This window comes from Poecilia reticulata, linkage group LG16 (genome assembly GCF_000633615.1).
Source record: "Poecilia reticulata strain Guanapo linkage group LG16, Guppy_female_1.0+MT, whole genome shotgun sequence".
In the NCBI taxonomy this organism is placed as follows: Eukaryota; Metazoa; Chordata; class Actinopteri; order Cyprinodontiformes; family Poeciliidae; genus Poecilia; species Poecilia reticulata.
In genome coordinates this window covers 11,128,972-11,154,703 of record NC_024346.1, presented here as the reverse complement: position 1 = coordinate 11,154,703, position 25,732 = coordinate 11,128,972, and the positions used below count along the sequence as shown (strand labels likewise).

At 38.0% G+C, this 25,732-nt stretch overlaps 4 protein-coding genes across 6 annotated transcripts; all 4 read left to right on the top strand.

The window, feature by feature from the left end:
* Positions 1 to 405: 405 nt before the first annotated feature.
* On the top strand, positions 406 to 3,260 carry rps9 (ribosomal protein S9). 2 transcript variants are annotated; one of them, XR_001777454.1, is made up of 6 exons: positions 406 to 483; positions 1,413 to 1,524; positions 1,606 to 1,728; positions 1,907 to 2,093; positions 2,193 to 2,351; positions 2,991 to 3,077. XR_001777454.1 is itself a non-coding variant. In XM_008431573.2 (5 exons), exons 2-5 carry the CDS (start codon positions 1,428 to 1,430, stop codon positions 3,166 to 3,168), a joined length of 585 nt encoding a protein of 194 aa, XP_008429795.1. In that variant the 5' UTR covers positions 408 to 483; positions 1,413 to 1,427; the 3' UTR covers positions 3,169 to 3,260. The 2 variants fall into 2 exon arrangements, 1 of the variants encoding a protein (XP_008429795.1); XM_008431573.2 differs by lacking the exon at positions 2,193 to 2,351 and having other exon boundaries at positions 408 to 483; positions 2,991 to 3,260.
* Positions 3,261 to 3,711: 451 nt separating this feature from the next.
* mboat7 (membrane bound O-acyltransferase domain containing 7) lies at positions 3,712 to 13,075 on the top strand. 2 transcript variants are annotated; one of them, XM_008431574.2, is made up of 9 exons: positions 3,712 to 3,869; positions 5,961 to 6,040; positions 6,585 to 6,714; positions 8,107 to 8,233; positions 8,366 to 8,522; positions 8,901 to 9,096; positions 9,614 to 9,766; positions 10,309 to 10,485; positions 11,316 to 11,718. In XM_008431574.2, exons 2-9 carry the CDS (start codon positions 5,965 to 5,967, stop codon positions 11,716 to 11,718), a joined length of 1,419 nt encoding a protein of 472 aa, XP_008429796.1. In that variant the 5' UTR covers positions 3,712 to 3,869; positions 5,961 to 5,964. The 2 variants fall into 2 exon arrangements, with proteins under 2 accessions (XP_008429796.1, XP_017165265.1); XM_017309776.1 differs by lacking the exon at positions 3,712 to 3,869 and having other exon boundaries at positions 5,965 to 6,040; positions 11,316 to 13,075.
* Positions 13,076 to 13,436: 361 nt separating this feature from the next.
* tmc4 (transmembrane channel-like 4) lies at positions 13,437 to 21,139 on the top strand. Its single transcript, XM_008431576.2, has 16 exons — positions 13,437 to 13,522; positions 13,632 to 13,827; positions 14,859 to 15,007; positions 15,090 to 15,269; positions 15,689 to 15,765; positions 15,982 to 16,139; positions 16,239 to 16,386; positions 17,158 to 17,316; positions 17,398 to 17,555; positions 17,785 to 17,902; positions 18,875 to 18,972; positions 19,364 to 19,547; positions 19,631 to 19,761; positions 19,940 to 20,095; positions 20,514 to 20,592; positions 20,713 to 21,139. The coding sequence occupies exons 1-16, from the start codon at positions 13,492 to 13,494 to the stop codon at positions 20,797 to 20,799; spliced, it is 2,109 nt and encodes a 702-aa protein (XP_008429798.1). The 5' UTR covers positions 13,437 to 13,491; the 3' UTR covers positions 20,800 to 21,139.
* Positions 21,140 to 21,633: 494 nt separating this feature from the next.
* On the top strand, positions 21,634 to 25,649 carry leng1 (leukocyte receptor cluster (LRC) member 1). The gene is made up of 5 exons (XM_008431575.1): positions 21,634 to 21,739; positions 22,022 to 22,212; positions 22,761 to 22,949; positions 24,102 to 24,397; positions 24,488 to 25,649. The coding sequence occupies exons 2-5, from the start codon at positions 22,081 to 22,083 to the stop codon at positions 24,705 to 24,707; spliced, it is 837 nt and encodes a 278-aa protein (XP_008429797.1). The 5' UTR covers positions 21,634 to 21,739; positions 22,022 to 22,080; the 3' UTR covers positions 24,708 to 25,649.
* Positions 25,650 to 25,732: the final 83 nt, after the last annotated feature.

The following is a 25,732-nucleotide window of genomic DNA, read 5'->3' as shown; positions in this document are numbered from 1 at the left end:
GGATGACAGACAGAAACACATGCTGGGGGTCCCCTTTCAGAGCTATAAAAATAGCAATGTCCTTCTGGTTGAGTTTATCACCCTACCTTCTTCACAATTATACACCATTTGATGTAAGACGAAACATTACTAGAATGAATTTGCACACTACATTGCCATAGTTTAATTTGAGATAAAGATAGTTACATGAAAACAGAAACAAACTTTTATGTTTTAGTAATTTAGGTGTGGCTCCGTTTTATCATGGAGGACTGATTGGAAAAATAAAAATGACAAAAGAAACGACAGAACGCTAAGATCCGTAAAAAAGTTTGATCTGTTTTGAAATATCTCTATTTGACCAATAGAGGGCAGCACAAAATCAAGTTATCTTTTATTTTAAGGGCGAGAGGCATGATGGGACATGTAGTGTTTTGTCCGCCGTATAAAAGAGCATGAACTCTGCTTCTCTTCCTCTTTACTAAGCGAGCCTGGGCGAGACAGGTACGGCCCACTACTTCATGCTTAACAGGCACTTATTTTTTGCTTCAAACTACGATATGCTCAGACGCTGATACGTAATACAGACATTCAAGATAAATATCTTAAATTACAGATATTTGATGTTTAGCGAATTTGAGGATTTAGCTATATTGTGGAAGCTAATGCTAGCTCGTCTCGTCAAACAACGTGGTTCTATGCGGCTAAGGCCTAGTAGTATGGATGGACAAGATTTTCAGCACGTTTTACCTTTATTTCCAGTTAAACCCAACATTTTTTGCATATTTAGAATCCTACAATTTTTATGTTATATCGCATAATTACCTATGTTCTACTGGACATATGGAAAGCTAATAGGTCTTTAGCTTTGAGGCTAAAGCCATAAAATACGTGTACTTTGTAAAACTACGTAATTCTTAGATTTTTTTTTTAAATTACTTGATGCCAGAAACCCATTTTTTTAACGAATCTATATTTCATTGTTTAAATTTCTTTGCCATTTGAATGGTTTGCTCATTTGCATGGGTACAGCAGAACTGGATTTACCAAGTAAAAAATAAATAAATTAAAAACTACATTAATTTTGTGAAATGTATTTTACTGTTTCTTTTGTGTCAAATACATTTATGCTGAGAAGTGTGGAAAAGTATACTGCTTAACATTAAGAGTACTTGCTTGTGTTCTGCAATTATAATTTTTTTTAACAAATCTTTGTTTTTTATCCAACACAAATCAGTTCTTTTTGAATGCAACATTATAGTGGGTGTGTTTAGATCAAGTACTAAATGATGTCATTAATCAGCTTTTTCACATGAAATTAAGGCCATAATTGACGTGCTTTTGACAAAGATGGCAGGCATCATTGACAAAGTTAAGTTTTTTTTTGTCAAATACATTGAGTTTTGGGTAATGTCATCATTTTCATTTTGCAGGCGCTATAAGCCACCATGCCCGTTGCCAGAAGTTGGGTTTGTCGTAAGACATACGTCACCCCTCGCCGTCCCTTCGAGAAGTCCCGTCTCGACCAGGAGTTAAAACTCATTGGTATGCTTTGATTTCGTTAAATTGCAACAGACTTATTTTTTTTTTAAGTTAGTTTACTTGAACAACCATCTTTCTTTCCAGGCGAGTATGGTCTGAGGAACAAGCGTGAGGTGTGGAGGGTCAAGTTTACCCTGGCTAAGATCCGTAAAGCTGCCAGAGAGCTGCTCACTCTGGACGAGAAGGACCCCAAACGTCTGTTTGAAGGTATAAGGAACAACTTGAACATAGTTGAAGTTGGCCGATGATTTAATTACAAATTTTCAGACTTTACTGTGGTGTCACGAATTCCTCGTCAATGAGGCCATTCTTGTTCCTGTATGAAACTCAGAGACATATACTATGTTCCTTTAAAGATTCACACTTTTTTGTGTGTGTTTTCCAGGTAATGCTTTGCTCAGGCGTCTGGTGAGGATCGGTGTGCTGGATGAGGGTAAGATGAAGCTCGATTACATCCTGGGTCTGAAGGTTGAGGATTTCTTGGAGAGGAGGCTGCAGACTCAAGTCTTCAAGCTCGGACTTGCCAAGAGCATCCACCACGCTCGTGTCCTGATTCGCCAGAGGCACATTCGGTGAGTTTTCAGGCCTCTGGAAGAATTCAAGTAAACACAAGAGGGTCTAAAAATCTGCTTAGGGACTCATAAGAAACTTGCTGCTTCCTCTTCCATCAGAGGACCACCAACCTGTAGCACTCTGCGTTGAGATCTCTTAAACATTTCAACAAGGTCACTTCGGTATCAAAGCCGTATACCTTGTCAGTAGACATTGCCCAGAGCCAATCCTGCCGTCTGTTGGCTCAGACTGTGCCACGGTGACGTGGTGACTGTCAGGTAAGGTAGGGGGGATTGCACCTCGGGCAATTGTGGTACTCATGGCACCTTGTGTTGTGAGCTACCGAATACTCGGGCTGATGATTTAAGATTTATGAGCAGATTTTCTGTGGTGTCAAGAATTCCTCGTCAATGAAGCCTGTTTTATATTTAAAGTGGTATAAATTGTTGGTCATAATCTGTGAAATATTTGGGCCAAAAGTGCTACAATTCATTGCATAAGTGGTTAAATATGTGTGCTTTAAACAAACGTGTAATTGAATTTTTTTAAATGACTCAACATGTCTTTGCTAATGAACTAAAACATTGAATAGACATCAATTAGTTTAACTCTGGTATGTACGTTAGAGGTAAAAAAAAATAAAAAATTAATGGACTAATAAAATATGAATAGAAAATGGAAATAAATTGGTAAAATGTGGATAATGGCAGCTAAAATCTGCCACTTAATTTTAATTAACTTCATATAAAAGTTAAACAGAATACCTGAATCTTTAAAAACAAATGCTCAACAAATTTGAGATTGTGGCACTTATAAATCCCAATGGTGATGGTAATTAAAGACTTGAAATCAGAGTATGTGAAAGTTTATCTATTTATCCAAGTTCTCTGACCTCCACTTTATTTCTGTGTTGGCAGTGTGCGCAAGCAGGTAGTGAACATCCCCTCCTTTGTGGTTCGCCTGGACAGCCAGAAGCACATCGACTTCTCTCTGAGGTCCCCGTACGGCGGAGGACGCCCTGGCCGCGTCAAGAGAAAGAATGCCAAGAAGGGTCAGGGTGGAGCTGGAGGAGCTGATGATGAGGAGGAAGATTAAAAAGGATTTATTCCAGGAAGTGTTTTGTTTACTTCCTGTTCTGTTAAATTCCTAATAAAAAATATTTGGTTTGACCAAAGAACTGCATTGCATCATGTGGCTTTATTTTATTCATTTATTATTTTTTATGTAAAAGTTTAAGGTAATAAAATACTTACATTTTTATAATTGTAAAAAGTCAAGGGGATTAAATAGTTACCAAGGGCAGCTGCTATAACTACACTGGATTAAGTGAAAGTTGATCAAAATTAAATTGCTTTAGTTGGGTGACAAGGAATTTAAGTTTATACTATATAACTACACTGGATTAAGTGAAAGTTGATCAAAATTAAATTGCTTTAGTTGGGTGACAAGGAATTTATACTATATTTTACATTTATATTATACACATTTTAAGTTAGATTTGACAGCTTAATAGATTCACTTGATTAAAATGAGCTCAACCATGAATTAATTTAAATCGAACCAACCTATTTTATTCATTGTATGCAGCTGTTTGGTACAGTCCCGACTCGCATAAGCAGAATGGTAGTCCTGTTGCGTCATGATGTCACCACGCTGGACGTACAACGACAAACCCGGAAGTGAACTCTTCCACGGGTTAGGCGTGAATGAGCGACGAGGGGCAGATTTCATGGAACGTGCAGGTTAAACTGGAGATAGAAATCTTAATTTTTTGGCATACTCAGCTTTTTATGAGTGTAAGTACATAAATTCTGCAATTCTGATGGTCGGCAGCATATATAGCCTTTAAAACGCACTTAATTTACGCGTTACTGCTAAACGTTACAAAGCTTTCACTGCGTTCTGTGAAAAAAGTGGGTTTTTATAACCTTAAATATAAGGTATGCTTCTATTCTAACCTTATAGTAGCTTGTTGCACGCAGCGTTTTTGACTCGTTTGGCTTTTTACCTGCCTGTAGCCATTAACGGTTATTAAAAATGGCATTCGGTGGTGAATATTGTGGTTCCGTGTTTGTAATCGGGAATTACCTTAATTGGGAAAGTTTTAGCTTCATTTGTGGCCATAGGTTGTGAAATACGTGAGTGTACTTGCTATCTATTGCCACAGCAGTGGGAAATGAAGTATTCGGGTTGACGTAGGCGCTTTTTAATCTGCGATAAAGCATTAAAGCCAACACGTCTGAGCACATTTTGAAGCTGACAACATTCTTCACCTGAAACAGAGCAGAGTCTATTCAAGTAGGCAAACATAATGTGTAGAATGTGAATGGAAGTATAAATATAATATCCTACTAAATACTGTGTCCAGTTATTCTTTTGAGATTGTACAAGTATTGCTCAAAACAATATTGTCGTTCTACTCTATTTAGAAGGTATGAAAGTGCAAATTTTGTACACACATCTACAAACATTTTTGATTACAAAAACCTAGTTTGAGATGCCACTTAAGACAGATAAGAGCTTTTTTTTATCTGCTTCACCATATCTCATCTAAAGAGCAAGATGATTCTTTAGGGTTCAGACATTAAATAGGAAACTTTATAACAGTGAGCTAAAATTAAATAATCTCATAGTTGTTCCAACATATGCATTGTTTAACAAATTGCTGTCTAATTTCCCTAGGGACAAGTAGCTGAAGAAACGATGTTAAAAGTTATTTGTAGAAATAATACAAAATCTTAAATATGTCACAGCAGATTAATTTCCTAATCTGCTGTGACATAGTGCTAGTCTCTCTTAAATTTGTTAATTCCATTTTTTTAAACACTAATCTCACTACAGACTTCACTCAAAAGTTGGAAGAACCAATATTATGATTATATACAACAGCAAAATTATGAGCGCTTAAGCTAGACTGTATCATTTGATATTTTCTTTCTGTTGCAAAGACATGATTTCTCCCCATTTTCTTAGATAGAGAACACTTAGACTCATTAAATCATATATTTTTTCATCTTCATTATCCAGATGAACAGAGAAAATTATGAGGAAGCAATAAAATAAGCCTCGGTAACTTATGTGACACATTTGCCTTATGGCTGTGGAGAGAACCTGAATAAGTATGATGAATTTAGTGAGGACAGGGGAACCATGGAAAACATAATTATTTTATAATATAATATACAAAAACACCTGATTCAAAGTTCAGTCTGCTTGAATTTAGAAAAACTAAACTATTTGGCTTAATATAATATTAGTCACAATTTTTCCTGAGGTATCCCTCAGTTCTTTTTTTTTTTTTGTATAAATGGGCTTGTTCTACCAATTGTTGCAGTAGCCATGTGCTTAATAAAGGGTACATTACATTTTTCTTTGTTGTGATCAAGTGCATGTACAAAATTAAAGCTTGAAATCTGCTTAACCGTCTTAGAAATATCTCACTTAATTCCATCGCAGTTGGAGAAAACCTCCTACTATATTTATCTCCAATAGGTTGAAAAGGGAGAAAAAATGTAAAGACTAAAATATCCTAAAATGAAAGATGATTTTTCTTCTACACCTTGGCGTAAACAATCTCACTTATTGTTTAGATTGATGTTAGCATCCACTATAGCTATGATGCTGTAATTGATTATATAATAAATGCTTTTAAGAGCAAACCTCTTCTGCAGGTTTGCTCTTAAACCTTGGAAAAAGACAAAAATCTATGTGGCTGTCTTCTAAAAATAAACTGGATTTATTAAAAACACTTTCCATCTTAAAATACTTCTGTTTGTATCTTTAATCATGAGATATAATAGAATTAAAGTCATATTGGATTGGTACGGTGTTTTTCCTCAATGTCAGACATGTTTTATGTGAATTTAACACACTGATCCGTGTTTCAGAAACATGTCTCCCGATGAGCTGGTATATTTGGGCGTCCTTGCTGCCTCCGTCCCTGTTGGGTTCCTCTTTCGCTATCTCAGTGAGTATTTTGCATAGCCGCTTAGGTTTCATTGTCAGAGCCAAACTTCACGGTTGTTGTGTTGCATTAATTTCCTGATGTTATTTGTTAGCTTGAAAATTTTCCAAAGTCTTGATTAATTGCTGTCACTTGTCGGTGTAGTTCTGAATACTCAGGACTTTTATGTCTTTGAAGTGAAAAAATAATCTGCTTCTAGTTCTCTGCTTTTCAGCTTAAATTTCACCATATCTTTTTGTAATTATGTTTTGTACTAAGCTTTTATTTACACTTTTATCACTTCTGTTTTATCTATTTTCCTCATTTTAAACATATTTCTCTGTTAGATTACACACTTGTGACATTTATTTAGTCTGAAATGCACCATAAATGTTTATTACGCCTCTGTGGGTAATAGACATCTGTTAATCAAGAGAATAGATCTATGCTAATTGCTGCTGGTGTGAGATAAAGAATAGCAGAATGCACATCTACTAGCATGAAATCCTGTGTCAGGTGTTTGTTTCTTTTTACCAATCAAACTCGGTTTCTCTCTCCTTTGCTTCAGGTTCATCTGTGAAGCAGGTGGCGTCTCTCTTTCTGGGTTTGTCCATCACCATCGCTTTGTGTCACATCCACACTCTGCACTCCCTGGTGACGGTGATAGGAACATGGATTATCATTAAGAGCAGCTGGCGGTGAGTGATTACCGTCTCTGCATTTCTAAAATGCAAGTAGAAGTAAGTCTTGACCATAATTAGTCTGCAGCTTAGAGTGATCAGTGAGATGTTATTTCTCACAGAGTAAACGTGCTCCAAACCCAAAGGCAGGGTGATATGTATCTGAAACTGGCCAGCAATAAATGTTTACCAGAACATAACCTTTACTGAGGTTTTTACAAAACATTGTTTCTTTATTTCATAGAATAATCTTCCTGTGGTTCATCTCACTGGGAAACCAGTTTACATGTTGACGTCCTCTAACTTTTGGCTGCACGTTAGAAAAAGTAACGTGTTCAGCTGAAAGGTACATGGTTGTTAAGTTTTGCATTGTTCTTAAAATACACTGATCAGAACATTATGAACACCTGCCTGAAAGCCTGCTACCCATCTTTTTGCTGCAGAAACCTTGACCTGTTTTGTTTTGGTGTCTTAAAGCTGTGAGCAGCAGATCCTTTAAGACAAACAAGGCCCATGGATCAGACCTACTTGTCCTGTTCATCCCACAAATGCCTGATTAGATCTTTGGTATATAGAATCAAAGCTTGAAAATCAAACTCACAGTTTTGTTCCTCAAAGAATCCATGGACTATTTTTTCTCTGTAGCTGACGGCATTAAACTGCTGAAAGAGGTCACAGCCATCAGGGAGTACTGTCTCAATTAAAAGGTGAACTTGCTCTGCGATACTCAGATAGGTGGTGTGTGTCAAGTTAACATCCACATGGATCACACTGCCTCTTACTTCTTCCCACAATGCATCATGGTCCCATGTGTTCTCCAGTTAAATGATGCACACACCTTGCCATCCACAGGATGTAAAAGAAAATCAGACCAGGCCACCTTCTTCCATGGCTTCCTGGTTTGCTTCTGAAGATGACATCCCCATTCTTGGTTCTTTCAGTGGTGGATAGTATGAACACACCGATTGGACTGCAATGACCTGTGTATTCTATCAGAACCAGCATAAGCTTCTTCAGTCTTTGGAGCAGATCATCTCTTGGATCTTGCCAACCTTTGCTCCCCACATGCATCACTTAGCTGTAGCTGTTTCATCTCCCTTGCCACTTTTGATTGGATCCTGACCGCTGCAGGTGGTGAACACACCACAAGAGCTAAAGCTTTGGACGTGCTCTGTCTTAGTTGTCAGCCATTACAGCAAGTCTGCTGTCAAACTTGCTCAAATTTGTACATTTGGCCGTTATTCCTGTTTCCAAAACGTCAACTTTGAAGACACTTTGTTCAGCCGCCGGCTCATGTATCGGACCTGCAAGTGTCCGTGACCGTAATGTTTTGCTTGATTGGTATAATTACCGTCATGAATTAAGTGAGTGTAGATTTTGTGGCTCATAACACCTGCCTCTGCTCATCAGGCACGCCCCAGCACTGAGTCTCAGCTGGACATTTCTTTACCTGCTCTTTTTCCGTCTGGTCACCTGGTTCGATCTTCCCCAGCCAACACCGTTTGCCAACGCCGTCCAGCTACTCCTCACTCTTAAGGTAGAAAAACCCACAAACACACACACACACACACACACAGTAACATCGTCTGTTTTGCATATCAAAAAAGCGTCCTGTTTCTTGACATTTCGTGAGCTTGTGTTTTACTCTTGGTGTTTGTTTTTCTCTCAGATGGTCAGTCTTGCCAATGAGGTGCACAGCTTCCATGTAGAGAAGAAGAGAGATGTGAGCTCCTTTGCTAAGTCTCCAGTCATTGGTGGTCTGTCTCAAGAACCTTCCCTCTACGACATTCTGTCCTATAGTTACTGTTATGTCGGTATAATGACCGGTAAGTCAACAATCTTCTCTAAATGAACTTGCTTATGTCTGCTTTGAAATTTAACAGCAGAATCCTAAGCTTTCACGTGTTGCAATCGATGTTCATTCTCTTTTGCATGATTTATAACCAATGTCTCTCTTTGTCTCACTTCCTGCCACTTGTCCAACATTGTGAGTCCATATTATTTGATATTATTTCTCTGTTCTTGTAGTTTTCATATATGTATTTTCTGCTGTCTTTGCTTTCCCGCCCCTCTTTCCTCCGTCTTTTGCACCACCATTGTTTTCCAACGTTGTCTTTTGCGTCGTCCTTATTGCTCGTTTTATTGATCCCTCTCTTCTCACCACTCTGGTTTCTCCTTTGTCTCATTGCCCCAACGCCCTAAAGGCCCGTTCTTCCGCTTCCAAACATACATGGACTGGCTGAAGCAGCCGAACCCGCTGGCTCTGCCCAGCTGGGAGCCTTGTCTACAGCGCTTGAAGATGGTCCCAGTTTTCGGGATTCTGTTTGTGACCGTCAACTACTACTTTCCACTTTCCCACGTCCGCACCGACGAATTCCTGAACCAGAACTTTTTCTTCAGGTAAATTTTACCACACTGACTTCACGGTACATAATTTATCTTTTGTAGATTTGTTTTGTCGTTGTGATAATATAACTCACGGGTGAAACTGAACATGTAAATTGATGAGTTGAAAATAAGTAAAAATCCTAATTACATTTCTATAAATAAATTAGGATAAATAAAGAGGGATTCTTTATAAAATCAGGAAAATGATTAACTTCAAGCGGCTGTGTCTTCAGTCAGAGGCTTCTTCAAATTTGTTGCAATACAGACTGCTACAGGAAATATTTTCTGAGAACAGCCGTTACTATCTACAATAACCCTTTGAATAATTTGAATTAATATGAGTGACAACAACATTTAATTTCCCTGTGGGATCAATAAAATACTTTTGAATTTGAATAATCCCACATCTATATGTTTGTACGTTATGGCAACAAAGGGAGAGTCTGGCTGCAGTTTTCCATAGTAGGAAAATCTTATTAGATGAAAAATAATTTTCTTTGTGTCTTTTCTTCTTCCTCTGTGTCACCAGGTTGTTCTACATGGTCGCAGTGTTTTTTGTGTTCAGGATGCGTTTCTATTCGGCGTGGTGTGGCGCTGAGGCCGGCTGCATCAGCGCTGGTCTCGGCTGCTATCCTGAGAAAGCGCTTTCAAAACCTGGAGGGGGACCCAGCGTGAACTACAGGTCGGTACCTCACGATCGAAGTTTGTTACAAACCATTTAGCAGAAATGGGAAAGCAAGGATCTGGTCAGAGTAGATCAAAGTTGAACTTTCATTAAGCTGGTTAGATATGATGGGAAGACAGGTGGAACTTACTATAGGGAAATAATAAAATGAAGCATATTTTAAACCTCAAAACATATTTAAGACTTTGTGGAAAGACAAATTATGTCCTCAGCTGCTTCTTATCCGATTACACTGTATTTAAGCTGTTTCACTAAGAAAAATTGGCAAATGTAATAGTGTCTATATGTTGAAAGCTGGTGAAGAAATGTCTTAAGAAGGAGTTTGACTGAAGGAGGCTGAATAGAAATGTCACATTAATCTGATTTGTAATTATATACATTTTGTGTTGATCAGACATAAAATCAAGATAAAATACATTCAAGTTTGTGGTTGTAACATAAAATTGTATGAAAAAGTTCATTTGCAGTTTTAAAGTAACTGTATAATGTTTTCTGTTATCATTAGAAAATAAATGTATTTTTCCTCGCTTTGTGAACAGCACTGATCCCAGCACTGAAGAGAAATACGACTTCAAAACCATCCAGAACATTGATTGTTACAACTCGGACTTCTGTGTGAAGGTCCGACACGGGATGCGTTACTGGAACATGACGGTGCAGTGGTGGCTGCACCACTACATCTACCCAAACGCCCCCTTCAAGTCCTATGCACTCAGGTAGGACTTTCCCCTGCTGTGCACCAATAACAGATCCTGAAGCCTGGAACTGTGTGGCATGTGCAAACTAGTTAAAAGCAAATGTTTAAAGGGGCTGCATTATGTAAAATTTACTTTTACATAAAGAGCTTGACATCATGTTATAATGTTATTCCCTCATCAAACGTAAATGCATGTTTGACAAATGATTTAATCTCCATGACAACCATTGAGTTGTGTAAAACACCTGGTTGGACTTGGCTGGTCCTCCTCGGAGCTGCAGTTTCCAAGCTTCCGCCTCGCAGAGCATCCCTCCAAAACCATTCCCCCACTCTGCTCCTTCAGTCTAGCCAGCAGCAAATAGCAAACAGCTGGTGGAACTGCGCATCATATGAGTGCATCACATGAGCTACTTGTCATTGAAACACTGGTAAAAACATTGTTTTTTAAAAGAGGAGCGATGTTGTGGCGACTTCCTGAAGGAGGCGAGTCAGAAAGGACAAGACTTCCTTAAAGAGACAGAGGCCCAATTTCAAGGCTTTAAAGTTATGAAGTCAGCTTTCTTTTGATATGTAGCATTTCTAAAGCAACTGAAGGTAACATGGTTACTTCATTTTGCTATAAAATGTCATTATGTGGTTGTGAAACACATCATACTGCCCCTTTAAATGTACAAACTCCTATTCATTGCTAATTCGGGCTCTTAGTGTAAAGTTTGTCTGTTCAAAATGAAGATTTTACTCAAATATAAGAGAGTCTAACGAAGAACAAATATTTCTACAAAGCATTAAGATTATAATAAGCATTAGATTTGGACTTCAGTTCTTCACTGTCGTCTCTGTGCTCCTCAGAGCTGGATGGACCATGTTCATCAGCGCCTACTGGCACGGATTACACGCAGGCTACTACCTCTCCTTCCTCACCATCCCGCTGTGCATCGCAGCAGAGTCTGCCATGGAGTCTGCCGTCAGGTCCAAACTGGGTCCGACCGGACAGAACGTCTTCGACTGTATCCACTGGTTCCTGAAAATGAGGGCCTACGACTACATGTGCATGGGCTTCGTGCTGCTGAAGGCGTCCGACACCATCAACTACTGGATGTCCATCTACTTCACCATGCACGTCGTTGCTGTCGGCTGCATAATAGTGGCCAAGGTCTTGAAGGGGGGGAGGAGAGACGGGAAGAAAGGGGAGAAGGAGCGAATAAATGAGGAAAAGACTGAAAACGTGAAAACCGGACAGAAATCAGAATGAATGGAGGAACAGAAAAGGACTGGTTTTAGCTGTTTTAGTCATGTCTCTACCAACAGACACGACATCGTTCCAAGACCGTTTCTTCTTAGAAAAGTCCATTTTATTAAAAATGCAGTGAAGAGTGTCATTTGTGAAACTCTGTTAAAAATAACTACTAAAGCTTTTTCTGTAGATTCAACTAAAATCCAGTGAATTGTGGGAGAGGAACTGGGAGAGTGAATGTTGCTTTTATTTTGTTGAATGTTTCAATGTCGCAGGGAGTTATACATCAAGAGCGAAAGTCCAGACTTGGTTTTTAGGAACTGTCGAATGAAAATGTGATAAATATCACATGACAAAACAGACAAATGCTAGGAATATATCAAGAAGTATTACATATTATAATTGGACATATTCTTAAATGTAAATCTTGAGGCAAATCGGCTGTCTTAATGTGTAATTCAAATTTGTTCATGCTGAAGAAAGGAATTTACAAGATGTTTTTCTATCGAAATGCATTAAGCAAGTGTTAAATATGAACATTTCTGCTCTTTAACTTCTTCTTGGATCCTGTGAACTCCAAACGTTGGTATAGTTGGATCTTTATTCCCTCATTTTCCTCTCGCTGTTCGGACTTCAGATGAAATGACGAGCATATCCGGTCTCCTCTGCAGCCGTGTTGTTTCCACTGTGTGGCGTCCCATGTGAAACACTGCTAACGTCCATTTACTGCCAAAATATCTGCACTGCCGCTACGCACCATTCAGGGTCGGGACCAAACTTTTAAAAGGTCGCTAGTCTTCTTCTTGTTCCATTATGCTGCCAATATTGTATATGATAACACTGTTTGGCCTGAGCGACACCCACGAAATCAAGATTTTATTTCTTTTTTAAGGTGAATATATATTACAATGTTTAAAAAAAAAAAGGTTTGTTTTCAAATGGGAGCATTACTGTGATATAAAAAAGATAATAAACCAAAGTCTTCCCCCTGATTTACCATCTTTAATATGGATAAGTCCAAATAAATTATAACCATGAGTTATAGGAGAGCCCTAAATGCGTTTGATAATATTTTGTTTAGAAATCTTTTGAATGTTTCATTTACGCTGGACCTAAACTGTGTCATTTTGTCGTGCGTTTGTTTTGTACGGCAGGTTGTTGAATCTTTTCTGCTCTGTTTGGAGGGAGGGTCATTTGAAATGCAAATCGTTTTTGAAACCCACACAGAGACAGTTTGTTTTCATAATGATGCTGTTACACTTTGGGTCTATAGGAAACCTAACCATGGGTATTTATTTTTCCTCCTTTGTGTTTGTGTTTTAAACCATTCTTCTTGCTTGGAAACAGAATTATAAATAAAATCTGCCATTTTGTGTCCGGTTTGTTTCTTTTATCTTTATAAATTTAAACCTTTTTGGTAGAAGGAGATCCAGTTGTCAGAGTTGCTTTCTTTCAGACAGTAGCCACTTTGTTCATCTAACATGTTTTAATCCATTTCTACAACCTTTACCTGGGACACGTTCTCCTTTTTGACCACAGTTATGCTTTGCAAAAACGTTTTACTTCTGGTTGTGTTGCTGTTGCATCTCCTGGTTGATTATGAGGTGCAGTCTAAATTTTGGGGATAATAGGTGACACATTCAAGGAAGTTCCTGTGGGATCTTTTATATGACGGGTAAAGTCCACACCGGGAGAAAACAGGGAAGTCTTCACCGCACAAATCACTTCCCTGTAGAGAACCGCTGCTTCACATATTTGCTTTCCGCTGAAGTTGTGTTAAAGTTTACCAGAATGACCATCGAGCAGCAAAGACAAGGCTTTGGTAAGCTGGTGTTCTAGAAACTTTTAATTATTTAAACGGACAAAAACATTCTGGATCATTTAATTGTACTGAATCGGCTCATGGATCTCCTTTTTGTTTTGTTTTCAAGCTTTCACAGGAAGCGGTCATCCTCCTGACCAGGAGTCGCTCAGGTTTCGCCGGGCTTCTTCTCCAATGTCCGCTCAGATCTACCATGAACCCGACAGAGGCACAAGCCCGGCGCAGGAGGCGGAACAGAGCGGTTCTGAGCCGACCCGGGAGCTCAGGAACATGGCTTTCCCCATGGCTCTGAAAAAAGCTGTACGGTAAGAAAATACCGTATTAGTGGACGGGGATCCAACAGAGACCTAATAGCATCCAAAAATCATCACTGAATATGTTTATTGCTTATGTTTCCATAACAGCTGAACCTTCCTGCGTTTTGGCACTTTAAACCAGAAAACCTCTGTGCTTCTCAATAGGATTATGCAATATTCTGACACATAGAAGAAGATAATTGGAAGAAAAATTAACCATATTTATTTTTTTTCAAACACAAATCTGAAACGTGTTGTCTATACTTTGTATTGTAGGTTAGGTTCAGTCAGGCTGAACTGAAAAAAACCTCAGTATCAATTTTTTAAGTCTTGCCACTGATTCCCAGTCAGATTTAGGTCTGGACTTTGACTAGGCCTGCTTTGTTTTCATGTTGCCATCACCATCTACAATGAGTCTGAGGAATTTGATCTAATATGAGTTACAACAACCTTTAATTTCCCTGTTGGATCAATAAAGTAACTTAACATTTTGAATTGTTTTGCTGGAATGTCAGATTTCTTCTATAATTGCCCTTTCTTTAACTTTGTCCGTCTTCCAATCAACTCTAATCCGTTTTCATGCATTCCCACATCATGACGCTGCCACCGTCATGTGTCACAGTGGAGATAGTATTTTCAGAACGTTGTGGAGTGTTAGTGTATTATTAATATGGAGCACCTTAAAGTGATGAGTAAATATCTAAAATATACAAAACAAAACCGTACAAATAGCTTTCAGAATGATGTAGCTCTATACTAAAGTAATAACATTAAAAGTTTAGCTTTAAAATAATTACATATATTACCTCAGGCTTATGTTATTCTTCTAACATGCTGTGTTGATGATCTGAGAGCAGTAATTAATTTCTGTATTCTTGATTTTGTGAAATTTATTTGCTATATTTTGTAATTAATGGATACAATTTGTGTAAACTGAATATATGCGTTTTTTTATTTTACGTTCAGTTGCTTAAAACCCCAATAATTCTTCTTTAAAATCATTAGAAAACTAAATAGATGTTTTCTCCTACCAATTTCAGGCAGGTGCAACAAATGCAGGCTCCTGCTCAGTTCAGCGGAGGATCGTGGAAACAAAAAAAGACCATATTTGTGCGTAAATTCAAAAGTAACGCCAGAGAGTTTCTCTACTTCTTCTCACTGTGGGGCAAAACCTTGCAAAAGATTGGAGGTAGGAATGTGGTTTATGCTTCCAAACAGCCACAAATGTAAAGGGCTCAGGCCAAGACGGCAAACTTTACTCTGTTTAACAGGAAACTTTGGAGGTGGAGTCCAATCGTACTTCATCTTCCTTCGATTCTTGGTGGTTCTCAATTTTGTGTCCTTCCTACTGATTGCTGGGTTCGTCCTCATCCCCAGCATCGTGTTCAGATCGGTGGACATCAAACCAGAGATCAGCAACGCTAATGTTTTGTCAGCTCAGATCCCTGCAGGTCTGACACACACAGGTTTCAGTGGCATGTTACCGTTTATTTTTATATCAGCTTTATTTCCTGTGTTCTCCTGTTAGGCAGGTTATTTTTATCAAACAGGAAGCAGGTCTCTCAGTTTAATCCGTTTCCAAGCAACAACCAGACACAGCCAGAGGTGAACCGTAGAGGTAGATATCTGGAAACTTTAGCCAAATATTTGACTTAAATGTCAAGTCTGGTGGATGAGTTTGATGTATATAGCATTATGAGTTATACTGTTTTTTATTTTCCTTTTATTGCCTTTTTCTACCATTTTTTGTGTCTGTTTCTGAATCAACATGACCTTTATGATCCAAGGAGAGCAATGAAGCATGCAGTAAGACATTGACGTGCCCAGAGATATTTAAGCTGCTAATGTTTTTGTGTTTTTTTATATGCAGATTGTTTGAAGTATGACCCAAATCCTCAAGGCCTGGTGGTCTTTTATGAGTTCTTCCTCGATTTGCTCTCAGGAACAGTAAGACACCATAACCAAACTCTACAAACATGTCTGACGTACAGATTGAGTCGTTTTTATTTCAAATGGTTACTGTTTTCTCTGGGAGAAGGCAGATTATTTGTCTCATGCTGTTACAACATGATGGTTTTGACAATATGATTTTTTTTTTTTTTTAATAAAAGTTACATGCTTAATCTTCCTGCATAACTGGCCTCTCCTCTCAATACTCTGCAGGGTTTCATGGAGTATTCATACATGTTTTATGGATACTACAACAACACGGTTGTAGTTACTTCCTTGGTGGGCAGCGACTTTTCCTACAACCTACCTCTTGCCTATCTGCTCACTGCCGTCTTCTACTTCGCTTTTTGTCTCATTTGCATCATTGCACGGTCAGTAACTTTATGAACCTTCGCTAGATTTACTCCCGAAAGAGGACGTGTATCGCTGTATTAGCTTGTCTGTTAAGACGGACATTTGCCAAAACGCAGAATGGGCAAAGCGGCTCGAGTTGCCGTGAGAACCGGAGGCAGCGATGTGAGGAGCTACAGCATGATCGTCTTTACCGGATGGGACTACGGCTGCCTGGGAAGCAAAGCTACCAAACTAAAACAGAGGAATATCTACTACCGGCTGCAGGTCAGGAGAGTTCGCTGCAGGTCGATATGTAAACGAGAGCAACTGAGGCTTTGGGAAGATGGTGACGCTTTTCTCTTGTCTCTTGTTCGTGTCCAAACATTTTGCCACGTTGGGCCAAAGCTGTAAAGTGATTTAGGACTTTCTTTTTTCTACTTAAAACTCAAATCAAATTTTTATTTTAATATTATTTTATTATTTGCTCAGAATATGCAATATTTAAAATGAAATGTACACACGTTTTTAATTTTGTTAGAATAAAGATTGTCGATCTGAAATACAAAGACAGTCTTGCATGTTTGCATTATTACAAGTCAAGCTTATAATTTCCCAAATTTTGGGGTTGGATGTTTGTTATTATTGTTACCATCTAGAAAAGAAAATGACACAATGTTCTGAGCATCAATATTCACCTAGCTATATTCACCTGGCTATATTCACCAAGCGTAAAAACGCTTGGTGAATATAGCCAAGTTTATTCAGTCTCTAAATCTGATTTGGGGGAAAAAAAATAAACTATAAAAGACAGTATTTTGTATATTTCCATATTTGTAAAGTGTTAATTTGTCTCCATATTTTTTTTGTGTTTTTGTTTTGCATCATCTGGTATACTGCTATAAACAAAATGTGCATCAATTCATTAATTCGTTTCTGTATCATCCTTGAATTGTGGTTGCGGGCGGCACTGAATTACTCTGAAGGCCTCAAACGGCCAACAAACCTCTCTTTGGACCCCTTTTGTCCATCTGACCTGTCTTTTCTGTCTCTCTACAGGTGGATCTGGAGGAGGAGCGCCTGAAGAAGCATGCAGCTTCCCTCACTTTGTGCAACAAAGTTACTTTATACTCTCTGCGTGTTTTGATGTTTTTTGTCGCAATCGGGCTCATCGTAGCGACTTTCTTTGCCATCGCGAGTGCGACTACATTCAGCCAGGTAGTTTGTGTAAAACTAGCATCATGTGTGTGTTGGTCTTAAGTGTTGGTTTGTCATTCGTCTCCATTTCCTGTCCAACAGAAAAACAGCAATGTGCAAGGGATTCTGGGATTGCTTTATACGTATCTGCCATCCATCGTCATCACCACAGGGAACTTCTTGGTGCCTCTGCTGTGCGACCAAATTGCTTTGCTAGAAAAATATCCTCCCAGTGCTACTGTGGTAGTGGCACTATTAAGGTTTGAACTGTTTGTTTAATTTCTCTGACACTGAGTGCTGTAAGCCACAGTTTAAGGACTTTATCTGTGCTTTTAAATGTTGAAGAAACAGCAGAGAAAATGAAACAAAACTTGGTTTTAGCTGTGGAAGACAGACTTCAAAAAATAATTCTTCCATTTTCCATGAACAGAAAATACCAGACTTTGATTTAATTATGAATCTGTGTTAAAACCCGTTTTGTTTTTAAAGGGCAGTGGTCTTGCGTCTCGTCAGTCTGGGCATCCTTCTCTACACCCTCTGGAATCAGATCGAGTGCCACGGAAGTACAGACATGTGTCCTTGTCACTACAACCACAACAATTACCAGGTAAATGCTCAATAAACACACCGTTCAAACAACTTCAACCAAAACAGAACAGACTTTCTCATGCAATAATCAAAAGAGACCTGCTGTTGTCTTTTTCCGTCTTTGGTGCTGCTTTGTTCTCAGATATGTTCAATTTGTTTTTCTGTCAGCTCAAGTTCAGAGTTCAAACCGAAGCTTTCTGCAGATAAAGACTCAATGAGCAAAGGAAAAATATTTGGTATCCATAGAAACTGATGCCGTTGTTTTAAGCTTCCCAGAAATAAGAAGTAGAATAAGCTGCAACTACTAAATAAATAAATGAATTCATAAAAACATATTTTTGATCATTTGTGGTTATATTTAATTTGATAATTGTGTGCTACCAGAGAGTTTTGTAATATTTTAAACTTGCCTCCAGGTTTCAAAGACATACTTTACCTAAACTATAGATTATTAGTTTATTTTTCTTTATGGATACATTGTGGAAAGTTTTTTAAACATAGAAGTCACACATTTCCTTAGTATTTCATTTAATTGCTTAATATGACTTAAGTCAAACATTTTGGGTGTCCTGTTTTGTGAGGTGCATCAGTTCACATCCCTACATCATGATTTGTGAAGTAGAGAACTATGGTTTTCTCAGACTTGTAGTTCCTCTCGTTTTGCTCCAAGCACTTAAATTGTAGTTTTATCACACCACAAAACATGTTACCAAGCACTAAGGTTTTTATCCCTAAATATATTTGCAAACTGTAATCTCTCTTTTTATGTTTCTTTTGGAATAATGGCTTCTTCTACACTGACTGGCATTTCAGTGAATGTCATTTCAAGACCTATTTTTATATGTAAACTGCTGGCTTTGAAGGAAGCAATAAATAATATTTCTCATTTTCCATAGAAATAATTTTGGTAATCCTATCCGACCTAAACCAGAGAGACAAAAAGTTTATGTGTGAGTCCTTCTCATCTCTTCTTGTTTGTCTCATAACACAGTGCTGGGAAACAAGTGTGGGACAGGAGATGTACAAGCTGATGCTGTTTGACCTCCTCGTTAGCATTGCTCTTCTCGTGCTGGTTGAATTTCCACGCAGGTATGCATACTTTTATTTATATTTATCTATTTTTCTGTCATTTTTAACCTTTCCATTCAAAAGTTAAAAAATGAAAAAATAAAACACAAGACAAAACAATTACAGAAGAACACAAGATCTTGACCCAAAAATGTTTTGGTAGAAACACAAGCTCTTTATACCTTAACTTTGTTATATGAAAACATAATCAAAATCAAAGCAGCAGAATCTTTCCTGTATATTTTTATAAAATGAATCTCCAAGGAATTCCAGCTGTAAGTCTGTAGACCATCGTCCGTCATTATTTAAAGACTCCAATAAAATAGTTGTGACTGAAACTTGAAGATATCTGTGAGTGAGTCCAGCAGTTTGACGACACGACGCTGCTGTGGGGTGTTTCTGTTTGTGTTAGGATGGTGGTGGATCACTGGTCGTGTAAGTTGACCCAGTGGGTGGGCCGGCAGGAGTTTGTGGTTCCCTCCAACGTCCTGGGCCTTGTTTACGGTCAGACTGTGGTGTGGACCGGAGCTCTCTTTTGCCCTCTGCTGCCTCTCATAAACACGGTCAAGTTTGTTATCCTCTTCTACTGCAAGAAGGTGAATCAGCAGCTTTAACTCGGTCAGGATCTCAAACAGCGGGTTCTAATTTTGTCCTTAATCCTTGCCGCTTTTCTCCACAGATCACACTTTTCAACAACTGTCGTCCAGCGCTGAGGACGTTCCGGTCCACAACCTCTGCCTTCTTCTTCCTGGCTGTCCTCCTGTTTGGCTGGATCCTCGCCTTGGTTGTCATGATTTACAGCGTAGCTGAGTGAGTGCTGATTTCTGCAGCTTCATCTTAAAAATTAGAACAGATCTGCTGTCAAAGGCAATAAAATGAACATTACCAAGTTTATTCATGTTGCAGTCTGTACAGTTTTGTCATTGGACCAGTTTGAGTATTTTAATGTTGCATCATTAAGGATTATTGATTCTGCCTCTCCAAACAGGATCCATCCGTCATTTGCTTGCGGGCCTTTCCGTTCCTTCTTTAGGATGTGGAATATTGTTCCAGAGTCCTTATCCATTCTTCCCAAAGGAACAAGAGATTTTCTCTTCTTCATCGGCTCACAAGCCTTTTCTGTACCTCTGTTTGCTGCATCATGGTAAGTCTGATTTGGTATCTGATTAAAAGGCTGGCATTATGCTTTTACATGCATCTCAATAAGAATATCCCTCTAGGAGTTGTTTTATATTTAATTTTTAGATGGATTGCACAGTGATGTGTTGCAATTTATTTCTGTTGTCTTTGATGACAAAATGCAAAATTTTGCTACTCAGAAAATTAGAATATTATGTAAGACCAATAAAAATACATATTTAGGACAGAAGCACTGTTGTGGCCTGCACAACTGCTGACATGACGGTATTTATCAGACTGTAATGAATCTCTGTAACATGTGAGTTCTACATTTTGAAATGAATTCCTGACATAAATCATTTTTTTATGATATTCTCATTTATTAAGATCCACTCGTATTACATAATACTTAAAGGTCCATATTCTTGTTTCCTCCCCTGCAGTGTGTTCATGTGCTACTTCATCGCTTTAGCCTCTATCTATGGAAAATCTGTTGCAATGCTGAGAGCTCAACTTAAATTGGTATGTGTTTTTTTATTTATAACTGTGAAATAATTTCTTAAAATTTGTGTATACCATCCTTAACAGTCTGAAATGGTTTCAGGTGTCCAGTTTAACCGGTGTGGTATCTCTGGTTTACAGGCAGGGCAGGATAAGCAGTTCTTGGTGAAGCAGATTGAAAAGATGAAGCTTCTGTCACCACAGGACAACGAAGGAGACCAAGACTAACTCTGTCTGCAAATTATGTTTTTGTGTTCTGAGATTTTTGAAACATTCACAAATTTAGAATGCAACTGAAATAATTTCATAAATACTGTATGTCATTAATTTATTTTGAATTGTACTAGGCAATTCTGCACAAAGATTAATATATATTTTTTTGCCCTAGAGATAAAAGTGTTTCTGTTCAGTTACTTAGTAGTACCCAATAAAAAAATAATATTTTTTCAAATGTGATTTGATAATCCTTTCATATAGTGCCATATTAAATTAGCTATCTTCCTACCTATTACATTTATTTATTAAACTAATAAATATCTATGCATTTTATTTTTATCACCCCATTTGTTTCCTTTTCCATGTCACTTGCTAATAAAACATATTAAAAAATAAAAAGTCATATTTATTTTATTGTGTTGAAGTAAACTGTGAAAAACAGACCAAATGCAAAGAGAAGCACACAAATGCACATATGACAAAAAATATCAATATACAAAAATAGCAAAGTAAATGAACATGACTAAAATCTTTGATTGAAAAAAAATACCGCTACAAGTCTAATTCACGAAACAAAAATTGCCTGCCTTTTTTTTTGCACCTACATTTATTGTATTTTGTCTAACAACTTGAAATGTATACGTTTTTGCATTTCAGAAATATAGTCTTTTCTTTTGTCTAAAAATCATCTTATTTTTGGATCTATTGTGGATTCTAAGTTTTATATATTATAATAATGTATTTAAGGTTATATTTTATCCATGTATTTGCTTTAGATCTACCCCATCGTGTCTTTACGTAATATTACATTTTGAGCTGTTTAGCGCCCTCTGGTGTCACAGTTTTGTAATCGATTCAACATGTTGTCATTGTTTACTTCCTGTTTGAGTGGACTAGTTCCTGTGGACCACCATGAACCTCAAGCAAATGCAACTCCTTACCTAGCAATTCGGTAACAGTATTTCTGCCCTGTTTTATCTTCAAAATGTTGAAGATCTACATATTAGATCTATGTATCTCTCTTTTTTGATACACTTTTAGGAAAAGCGAATTTGGCATGTAGCAAAGTTTGGCTAATGTTAGCTTAAATACAAATTGTACAGGCGACTTAACGATTGTATTCTACTTTCATATTATATCTGACATCATTTCGGAGAATTTATTCCTTTATTTACTCACCTGCTGCGCCCTCTACAGTTTTGTTGACCAGCTTTTGTGCTTTTTCTCGCCTCAGTTTTCCACTAGCTATCTCAGTTAGCCCGCTGCTAACAGTTCTTGGTCTCCAAGGCAACCATGAACATCCTCCCGAAGAAGAGCTGGCATGTCCGTAACAAGGATAATGTCGCGCGGGTGCGGAGGGATGAAGCCCAGGCGGCAGAAGAGGAGCGCGAGGCCAAGCGCCGCGTGGAGCGAGCAGAGCAAGAGGTAACGGAACCGTGAACCGTGTTCCGTAAAAAAAAAAAAAAAGCAGAACACCCAGCATGTAGGTGGTCATGTACTGTGACGTGGGTAAATATTTGCCCCTGTGTTTGAACTTTTTGTCGCTCGTTAATGTTTCAGATCCACAAATTGTTATTTTTTTTATCAGATAAAGATGCCCTGGATGGATACAGAGCGCAAATGTAGATTTCATTTATTAAAGGGGAAAAAGAAAACTATTTAAACTTGTGTATGAAAAAATACCCTTTAAACATTAGGTGGTTGTGCCATTAAACGTTTGCAATAAGTCTAATACAATGTGGAAAGGTTTTCAATCTGCTTATGTCAGTCACATTGGAGGTTTAAAGTTATATACCACAACATCTTAATCTGAGTCAGGTCACATAACAACCTTCATTTTATATGTTGTTGTTTTTTTTAGCCATTAGTAGCTGGACTTGTTGGTATTTTTTCAATTGTTTGAAAATCTCTGTGTGTTTTTCTATTTTTAGATTATTGTTATCTGACTTTCTTATAACTCTTTGTCTCCACAGGCACGTACCGAGTACCTGAGAAGAAAATCTCGGGCTGCTCTCCAGTCAGCAGGAGCAGAGGGAGCAGAGGGAGCCGATGACGACGAACGGAGCGGATCCAGTTTGGAACATCTCAATCTGTTTCCTTTGGAAGAGGCGACAGAGAAGAAGGGAAACGAGGAATATCTGAGAGAAAAGAAGGAAGAAAAGGTGACAGAGCTGCTTCTTCTATTCTTCTTTACTATGCACTCCTTAGATTTTAATCCCTGAGGGATTACACATGATCAAACTGAGATTTTAGACAAATTTGCAAATACAATTTTCAGTAAAGTTGTTGTGGTTTATAATATTTTTTTAATAAATATTTACTTTTTTTCTTTGCCAACATGTTTCCTCCTAGATTATTTGTAGGAATAAGTTCAAGTTTAGTTTAGAGAAACAATTTCACAACTTTTAGGTTGTTATAGTTGGGATAGTGAGTACGTTATGTAGATTTTAATAACTGTAAAGTATCTATATGGTATATTGTGCAGGATATTTTTATTACTGTTATCGTTAATCTTGTTTTTTATATATATTTTAACATGTTTGGATTTTTTTGTGTGAACCTATGAATCTCATGCTGATGTTACACCTGAATTTCAACTCTGCTGGACAATAATGGCTATTTCTAACCCAATTCTTTAGATTCACTGAATTTAAACCTATTTAAATAAATTTGTTTTATTGTTCTCTAAAAAGCAACTTCCTGTCAAGATGATGCAGGTAAATTGTAAATTGTGTTAAAGTCCACTAGCATTCATGTGAAAATAATGTTATGAAGATGTTTGTCAGCAGGACATGATTTTCTACATAGAGTGGAAAAGTTGGGAAATTGATTTAACTTTTTTTCAGATCTGGAGAACAAAATAAAAAAAATATTGTTTTTTCCTGACTTTAATACCAATCTCATCCTCTAGAGGTTGTGTCGTTCCTTCCTTCTTTTGTTCAAAAGCTTTTAGAAATATCTGTCATAAATTTGATGACATCTTCAATATTCAATATTTTAAATTTAAATAAGTTTGTTTGTTTACAAGGAAAATGTGTAGCGATGATTAAAGTTATGTTCATTACAGTAATTAAAATACTGATTAAGCTCAATCACAAAGAAACTTGTGTAGAACTAAATCCAACTCTCTGTTTTAAATAGTAAATGTTTAGAAAATATTGAAGTTGATTAAACTAGTGTTGCTTTCAAACCGTTATTATTTACAGTCATAATGAAACAAATAATTTTGACGATTGTTTTTTGATTAAAAGAGAAAAAACTAAATATTTTGTCTTTTTGGTTTTTCTTTTTTTTTCCCGTTTTTATTTTTATAGGAGAAGCAGGAACGAGCTATTGGCTTACTCGTGTCTTTGGGGCCACAGCCAGGGTCAGAGGTCACCCCGTGGTACATGAAAAGCAGCCAAGAAAAAGAAGAGGAGAGGAAAGAGAAAGAACAGAAGAAGGGGATATCTGAAGAGGAGAGAGAGAAGAAGGATCGCAGACTGAAGGATAGTTTGGATCCTTTGAAGGACATGAAGAAAGCGATGGGTGATTATGGGAGGAGGGAGCAGAAGAAGAAGAAGAAGATGGAAAAAAGAGACGGAGGGGAAAAGAAAATCACAGGAGAGAGGTACGAGTGGACTCCATGTTTGGACAAGAAGACCAGACTTGTTCATGAGTTGAAGACTAAATGATGAAATGAATTTTCTGTCTTCTTCAGCTCCCTAGAGCGGCTTCGAGCCGAGCGCCTGCAGAGGGAGGCAGAAGAAAGGAGGCGAACCCAGGCGCTGCTCGACCAGCGGAGCGGGAAAAGAAAGGGAACGGACAGAGAAGTGAACGAGAGGGAGCGGCCGTACAACAACGCCTTCTTCCCAGAACTCGCCCGGAAGAGGCAGCGGCGCGACCGGGAGAGCTGGAGGGATGAAATCCTGAAATCTTGAAACGTTTTACGTATTTAAGAACTGAGGATAGTGTTCAGAGGGAAGTGAAATGTTATTTCTGTTTTTAATGGGGGGTCACGTTCAGCAGCAGCAGCCTGGTTTAACCCCTGCAGCGTTTTGCTCATGAGCCCATCAGCAGGGCAGATGGTCGTCAACACAGGGGGGCTCAGCCTGTCAGCCTGGCTGACGCCGCCTGAACACATCACACTGAAAAAAATGAACCTAGGCTTTGCCTCTGTTTGTGTTCTCTGCCACATTTTGCTGAATTGTGATTCTTTGTTGAATGGATAAATTTCCAGCTGTTGCCTTGGACTTTGAGGAGTTATGATCGGCATTTCCTCTCTCTCTTTTTTTTTTCTTTTAAAAGGCGTTAAAAAGAGAACATTCTCTAAATTGTGGGCTGAAGTAAAAATGATCATCCTTTCAGCACGTAATAAAAACATGCCTCTGTTTTTGTTTGGAGATGCTCCTCTGCTCCTTGTGGACCGGATGTGTGTTTTTCATGTTTGTGTCTCTGCCGTTTATTCAGCAAATATTTCAGCGCGTTGCAGACCCACTGATGACTGCATCTCATTTATGCGCCTCGGTTTCGTGCAGCATGCTGACTCACGTGGAAGCATCAAAACATTTCAGCTCCACTACTGTTATGAATATCTGCAGGGAAACATTATCTTGTGACAGATTTAAAAACCGTGTTGGATTTGTGCCACTTTGCATGAGTGATGTTTACGTTCCGTCAGGTTATTATGAATGATATATGTTGAATAAATGGATCAATTGGAAGGGAAACATGATCATATTCAAACTGTGTTTCTACTTTGTGAAATTTGATTCAAGGAACTTAAAGGTTTGGATAAATATTTATAGATTCAGACTTTGTTTCCTGTTCCACTGGTGTAAAAACGTTTTGTACCGATGACTAAAATTTCTGAGTTGAAAGTATTCAGCAGTCTAAAATGTTCTTCCCCCCCCCCAATTAAAAATGTTAATATAACATGGTGAATTTACTAAATTAAGCATGTTTT

What these genes read in the sequence shown, in the direction of transcription:
- tmc4 (XM_008431576.2), top strand. Translation starts at nt 13,492, where the DNA reads ATGACCATCGAGCAGCAAAGACAAGGCTTTG. An exon ending in CTCATTTGCATCATTGCACG is followed by an intron (nt 16,140 to 16,238) that starts GTCAGTAACTTT and finishes GCCAAAACGCAG; the next exon opens with AATGGGCAAAGCGGCTCGAG. An exon ending in CCTCTGTTTGCTGCATCATG is followed by an intron (nt 20,096 to 20,513) that starts GTAAGTCTGATT and finishes CCTCCCCTGCAG; the next exon opens with TGTGTTCATGTGCTACTTCA.
- leng1 (XM_008431575.1), top strand. Translation starts at nt 22,081, where the DNA reads ATGAACATCCTCCCGAAGAAGAGCTGGCATGTCCGTAACAAGGATAAT. An exon ending in TGGAGCGAGCAGAGCAAGAG is followed by an intron (nt 22,213 to 22,760) that starts GTAACGGAACCG and finishes TTGTCTCCACAG; the next exon opens with GCACGTACCGAGTACCTGAG. An exon ending in GAGAAAAGAAGGAAGAAAAG is followed by an intron (nt 22,950 to 24,101) that starts GTGACAGAGCTG and finishes TTATTTTTATAG; the next exon opens with GAGAAGCAGGAACGAGCTAT.
- rps9 (XM_008431573.2), top strand. Translation starts at nt 1,428, where the DNA reads ATGCCCGTTGCCAGAAGTTGGGTTTGTCGTAAGACATACGTCACCCCT. An exon ending in CCAGGAGTTAAAACTCATTG is followed by an intron (nt 1,525 to 1,605) that starts GTATGCTTTGAT and finishes CTTTCTTTCCAG; the next exon opens with GCGAGTATGGTCTGAGGAAC. An exon ending in CCCCAAACGTCTGTTTGAAG is followed by an intron (nt 1,729 to 1,906) that starts GTATAAGGAACA and finishes TGTGTTTTCCAG; the next exon opens with GTAATGCTTTGCTCAGGCGT.
- mboat7 (XM_017309776.1), top strand. Translation starts at nt 5,965, where the DNA reads ATGTCTCCCGATGAGCTGGTATATTTGGGCGTCCTTGCTGCCTCCGTC. An exon ending in GGACCCAGCGTGAACTACAG is followed by an intron (nt 9,767 to 10,308) that starts GTCGGTACCTCA and finishes CTTTGTGAACAG; the next exon opens with CACTGATCCCAGCACTGAAG. An exon ending in TTCAAGTCCTATGCACTCAG is followed by an intron (nt 10,486 to 11,315) that starts GTAGGACTTTCC and finishes TGTGCTCCTCAG; the next exon opens with AGCTGGATGGACCATGTTCA.